At 37.2% G+C, this 6,131-nt stretch overlaps 1 protein-coding gene across 2 annotated transcripts in view; it reads left to right on the forward strand.

Moving 5' to 3' along the window:
* STK39 (serine/threonine kinase 39) overlaps positions 1-5,928 on the forward strand; it is a 310,860-nt gene extending 304,932 nt beyond the window's left edge. For both annotated transcript variants that reach the window (XM_074215784.1, XM_074215785.1), the window contains one exon: positions 5,703-5,928. In XM_074215784.1, coding sequence (XP_074071885.1) covers positions 5,703-5,777 — 75 coding nt within the window. In that variant the 3' untranslated portion in view covers positions 5,778-5,928. The remainder of the gene's footprint in view (positions 1-5,702) is intronic.
* Positions 5,929-6,131: the final 203 nt, after the last annotated feature.

Here is a 6,131-nt window from a genome sequence, read left to right on the forward strand (position 1 = left end):
GTCTTGGTGAATGAACACTTTGGGGGCATCCTGCCTTTCGATGATAATTTTTCAATAATCATCACAAGGACAATTGATATTTCAGCGGTTTGTATTTCCAAGTAAATCAAACACCACTTCTGATGTGGCTGCACAAAATTGGTTTTCATCTCATCCTTAAGTTTCATTGATAGTGAGGTGGCCCAGACTGGGGAAAGATGGTTGCAAGGCCAGGTCAGGGTAAATTATTTTCATTTTTCTCCAGCAATATAATGTAATCTTGAAAATTGGGGTTTTCCATTTTTCTCTCTGTATTCACAGTATGTGCATAATACCTGGTGCATGATAGGCAATTAATTAATGTGGAACTGACTTGCCTGAAAGGGTCCACTTTAAAACTATAACTCAAGAGCATTGAAATCCAGTCTAAGCAATAGCAGATATTTTTTAAATGTAAATAAAAAAGACTACTGTGAATTACATTTATTGATGATCTGTATTTTTTCATTCCTTGTGAAAATTAACTTGAAAATGTGCTTAGCTAAAATTGCAGAATGATTAGTTACAGTAAATGCCAGCCTGCCGCCAATTAGCACTCTGGCTTTCAGCCCTTATCTGATTTCAAGTGACTAGGCTGCATTTAAAACAAAAACAGCTGTTTTCAAAGAGAAGTAAATGGTCTCTGACCAGTTCACATTGTTTTGGGAATAAAAGAATGTTGTATTTAGGTGTAAAACGAGAAATTAAAGATGGAAGAACTTGCTGTTAGTATCTCTAATGTATCCTCAGGGATTAATACTCATCAGTAACCTATTATAAATGATCTTTCAGACCCCTTCAAGTCCTAAAATTCTAGAATTTTAAACTTTCCAACTCAACTGCAATTTTTGAAGTCAGTAGATCCTTCATGTAAGATAATTCTGAGCAAATGGAACTGAAAGCTTGCATTTCAATAGGGAAAATAATATGATGGAACTGAGATTTAAATCTTCTGTAATATTTACTGGTTAGATGATCTTGGGCAAGTCACTTTATAGTTCTCTTAGTATTCACATCCTTAAAATGGGAATGATAATGCTTGCACTACCTGCTTCACAAAGTTAGTAAGAAAATATTTTGTCAAATTTAAAGCTCTACATAAAAGTGAACCACTATTATAAACTTCCTTTTGTTCTTGTTAGGAATTATATTAGTATTCTATATGTCAAAATATTCCATCTTCAGGTTATTTTTCCCTTTTAAAATAGGTAATTATACTGTACTTAGTTAATTTGTAACTAATTAACATGACTACTTGGACCTGATTCAGGAGATTCAGTTCTAATTCTAGCCTTATCCTTGCTTGACTTTTTAAATGGCCAGACAAGTCTCTCTGTCTTCCATTTTTATCAATTGTAAAATGGGAATTATCAGTTCCCATCTCTTTCTACTTAAGGAAATCTAAAATATGTTCCTTTGAGTAGAAACTGTGGAGTCCTTTAAAGGGAAGACAAAACAACATAAGTCCCATGTATGCTTTGTGGTCTGATTTTTTTTTTCTGTACCTTTTGTAAATCTCTCTAAAATGATACTAAGCCATCTGGCCTAACAATGAGACCAATATAGAAGACTGCTTGTCTTGGAAAAGGTACCTGTGTAAAGAACTAATCTTCCCAAAACATTTTGAACTAAAATCTGTAACTTGTGATTGAAAGCTGCCAGTACAAAAGACCACTGTCTTAACAGACCAATCTTACTACTTTCTTGGAACTTCTGGGCTAATGTGGAAATACTACTTATCACTGATTCTTTATAATATTGCCATCCATATTAGTTGACATGGATTGTGATTGAATTTCATTTGTAACTTTCCTTCTCTGTTCCTAACTAACTTAGACATATTGGTCCATATTTCCTAGGAGAGAGACTTTGGAGATAATGTCGCATAATGCTTCCCTTTCTCCACCAGCCCCCTCCCCTAGAGCCTAAAATACTTCACAGCCTAATAATAATTGCAGTAAATGTAATTGGTCCTTTTAGCCAAATGACAGTTAAAGATGTTAAATTAAATTAGGCTCCAAAGTGAACTGGTCACAATACTCAGTCTTCCTTCCAGCTATGCTTAAATTATGATAGGGTTCAGCTTTTATTGTGGACTGTCAGCCAACATGAGATCTTCTAAGCAGGACCAGTTTGACCTGGTTTGTCTGCTGATTTTCCCTGGGATCTGAACATCCTGATAAAGAAGTATAGTTTCAAATGCATTTGATTTAGGTCCCTTAATGTAATATTTTGGTGGCATTGCCCTTCAAAAGCCTTGTGCTACTTTTGGTCCTGTTCTTTTTTAAAATTTTCCAAATAATTATTAATTGTATTTTGTGATTTTGAAGGATAGTTTTTACAAATTCAGGGAATTTTTAAATATGTGGTATCTTAAAATACTGGTAGATCATTTGGTTTCTAGTCATTTCAGTTATCTGCTGTCAAAATTTTGTTAAAATGTTATTCAGACATACTTGTTTTGTGTGTTATATATAGTATGCACATACATTGCAGACAAAGAGAGTAAAATTTGGAGAACCAGAATGGGATCAGAAGGATCTAGTTCTGTTGGACCCCAGAGAAGCAATGGGTGAAAGTTACCCAGAAGGTAGTTTTAGCTTAAGGTCATGGGGGAATTGGCTAGGTGGTGCAGTGGATAGAGCACTGGCCCTGGAGTCAGGAGTACCTGGGTTCAAATCCGGTCTCAGACACTTAATAATTACCTAGCTGTGTGGCCTTGGGCAAGTCACTTAACCCCATTTGCCTTGCAAAAACCTAAAAAAAAATTAAGCTTAAGGTCTTGGGATAAAGTAGGGGTGGGTAGGAACTGCTCCTAGCTGTCTAAAAATTAGAATGGGCTATCTCTAGAAATGGTGGGTACTCTTCCTTGGAGAGTTTCAGGCTGAGGCTGGAGAACTACTTGTCAGGAATGTCTTGGAGGAGTTGGACAAAATGGTTTCTGAGATCTCTTCCAACTCTCAAATTCTATGAGACTTTGAGCCAAAAAGATATTAGACAGTAGTGTGAAGAGCAGTATTCTTCCAAGAGGCAATCCCCTGGTTTGCTGGGGCCTGCAGGGCTTTTGGGTCCTAATGGTTCAGGACTCATCATGATGCACAGGAGAGATAGGATACACACCATCATCACTGAGTGAGACAGTTTCATTTCCCATAAAACACCATACACTTAAGGTGATACAGGCCTCAGAACTCAGACATGAAACTTGTAAACCATAGTGGGGAGCCCAAGAGCAGGGGTCGTCTTCTTCCAGCCAAAGAAATAGCTGCTGCAAAGATTCACTTCTTCATGTCCCCAGCATCGATCTATCAGGAGTTGGTGCATTAGTCATGTGAGTTAAGAAATCCTAAGAGTACACCACACATACTTTTTTTAAACCCTTAAATATCACTTTCTATGTGTTAAGTGCTTTCTAACTGTCCTCAAAACCCCGTGGAAGGTAGGTATCATCATCATCATCATCATCATCATCATCATCATCTCCATCTTACACACAAGGAAACTGAGACTAGCATTCAAGGGACTTGCCCAGAGTCACACAGTAAGTGTCCAAGACTGGATTTGAACTCAAATTTTCCTGTCTCCAGATGCAGCCTCCATCTAGTGAGCCACCCAACTGTCTTGCTCATTCCTGTTCACCCTATAGTATTTAAAATTCTATCATCTAGGGATATATTTGACTTCACACTCCTAAATGTTATTTTCTTTAAAAAAAAAAAATATCCTGGAAAGTTTATGACTTAATCAGATTGCGGACCTTCTGAAGCTGAAATCATCATGGTGATAGAACAGGAGTTTTGATTGGGGGTGATCATGAAGAGAGAGCAATCGTGTAATATATATAATTCACCCTTTGTGACTACTAGTTTTAATATCTCATTAAAGATATCGACATCAGTCCATTGAGTCTTCCACAGGCACATAATTGTGTATCTTGATTCTAGCTCTAGCTTGATTCCCTCTTTCTTGATGAATATTTTAACATTTTATATCCATGATGGTTACTGTCAAACATTTATAGAGATTTCAAGATAAAAATTTATAGTTCCCTACCCCATCCTACTCTGTCTTCTACTATGGTTGAGGGCTTCTTATGATAAAAATTATAAAAAACAAGGGGGAGGAACTTAAAGAGTTAGTTAAGGGAAAAAAGTGGTAATAGAATGAAAAGAAAGATAGGGAAAATGCTGGCTGCATTTTGAAGCATTTTTTCCCAGTAAAGGCCATAGATTTATGCTGAACAGTCCTCTTGTTCTGGTATCCTCTCCTTGGTGACTAAGACCACACAATTAGAAAATGCTAATAAGGGTTATTTAAAGCTCCTTTGTGTGGACCTGGAACACAAAACCAACCAGTTTACAGAGAGATTGAAGAGCAAGGCATTCTGAATGGAATAGGATCTTGGGATCAGAGCAGTGACTAGTAGGAAGAGAGTGGCAAGGCCCAGGGTCGAGCGTGGTTTCCTCAGGAACTAGGCAGACCACCTCACCATGAATTTGCACCTTGCTATCTCCTTCAAGCATGTTTCCAACTCCTGTCCTTCTATCAGCTATTTGGTGTAGAAAGCCATACCAATATTTTTAAGGTAGTGGATGTGAAAGTCATTGTTATAAAGAAAATATGAATAATATGAAACTAATAATACTATGCAGACTGGATTTGATTTTTTTAAAAATTTCAAAAGTATTTTACCTAATCATCAAGGGACATGTATTTGCTCCCTTGTCTGTATTATTTAATGGACCCACTTGATACACTGTCTTTTTGTAGTGTTCTAAACATAACATACCAACTAATGCTAAGTAGGTTAATTGTGATGAATTGGAAGGAGATTTAAAGGGCTCTTTTCCATGGGAAACTAATTGTTGTGACAATAGTTTAGCAGGAAGTTTGCCAAGAAAATGGTCTTATAGAGTTAGTGATGTTTAATTCACCATTCCTCCACTATTTATCAGTCCTCTCCTGCCCCCATTTCTTGAACTGAAGAGTGTACAGATCTTGATTTATAAACCCAACAGCAAGAAGGGAGCAGCTTAGAAAAGGTGATCTTTATACTGTATGTGGAATAAGTTTGTCTGTGTGTGTGTGTGTGTGGTGTAGGGGTGGGGAAATTAAGGACATCATTTAGAAATCAGGTCAATATTGGGTGAGTTTGATTTTCAAAGAAAGAAAATTAAGTTGATTGTTTGACATGATGGAACTTTAGCCAATTTAAGGTTATAAATACCTTCTAAGAGATTTCTAAAAAAAATTATCCTACTGGAGAGTTTTCAGGTTAAAACTATTCAATAGAATTTAAATATTAGCTGTTTCATTTAAGATCATTAGTTTTTAACCTGGTCCTTTCTCAGGATGAGCTAATTGTTGAAAAACAGATTATACTTAAGGGAAGGATTAGTTGGAGCCCTTCCATTCATTTTTGCACTCTTCTATTTTTAATTAACAGTATTTAAGCTAAAAGCATCTTTTAAATATCAAATTTGTTTACTGGAGAAGATTGATGTACCGTTTATTAGCAGTAATATTCGTAAGCTGCATCACATGCCTTGTAACAAACTTCCTCCTAACACTTTACTGGACCCTCTTGAGAGACATATTTAGCCAGGCAGTCAAGTGAGTGGTTATGTCATTTAAGTAGAAAAATATAACAAACTATTATTGAAAGTTTCTCTCCTCCTTTCCAGGCTTCAGGCTGCGATGGGACTGAGATCCCTGATGAGGTGAAGCTGATCGGCTTTGCTCAGTTGAGTGTCAGCTGATGCCTGTGGCTGGGTGTCATCCTCAGCCCCCACCCCACCCTCTTCCCTAGCAAAATCAGAAGATTGTGAAGAGACCTGCTTAGATGAGAAGGGGGAAAAGAATTAAACCTAACAGAACCCACCACCACCACCACCACCACCACCACCACCATTCACCGAGCTCTCCGTCGTGCTCCAGCAATTCACATCAGAATCAGCAAACCCCAGGCCGCACAGTTGCTGCTAACTTGTCCAAAAGCTATTCAATGTTCTGAGCAACCAATTTGGATCTCCCCTAACTGAAACCAATCTGGAAATACACTCAGGTGGCCCTATTTATTGGTAATAAAAGGAATTTTCTATCAGAAACATATT

The sequence above is a fragment of the Macrotis lagotis genome, chromosome 1 (genome assembly GCF_037893015.1).
Source record: "Macrotis lagotis isolate mMagLag1 chromosome 1, bilby.v1.9.chrom.fasta, whole genome shotgun sequence".
NCBI lineage: Eukaryota > Metazoa > Chordata > Mammalia > Peramelemorphia > Peramelidae > Macrotis > Macrotis lagotis.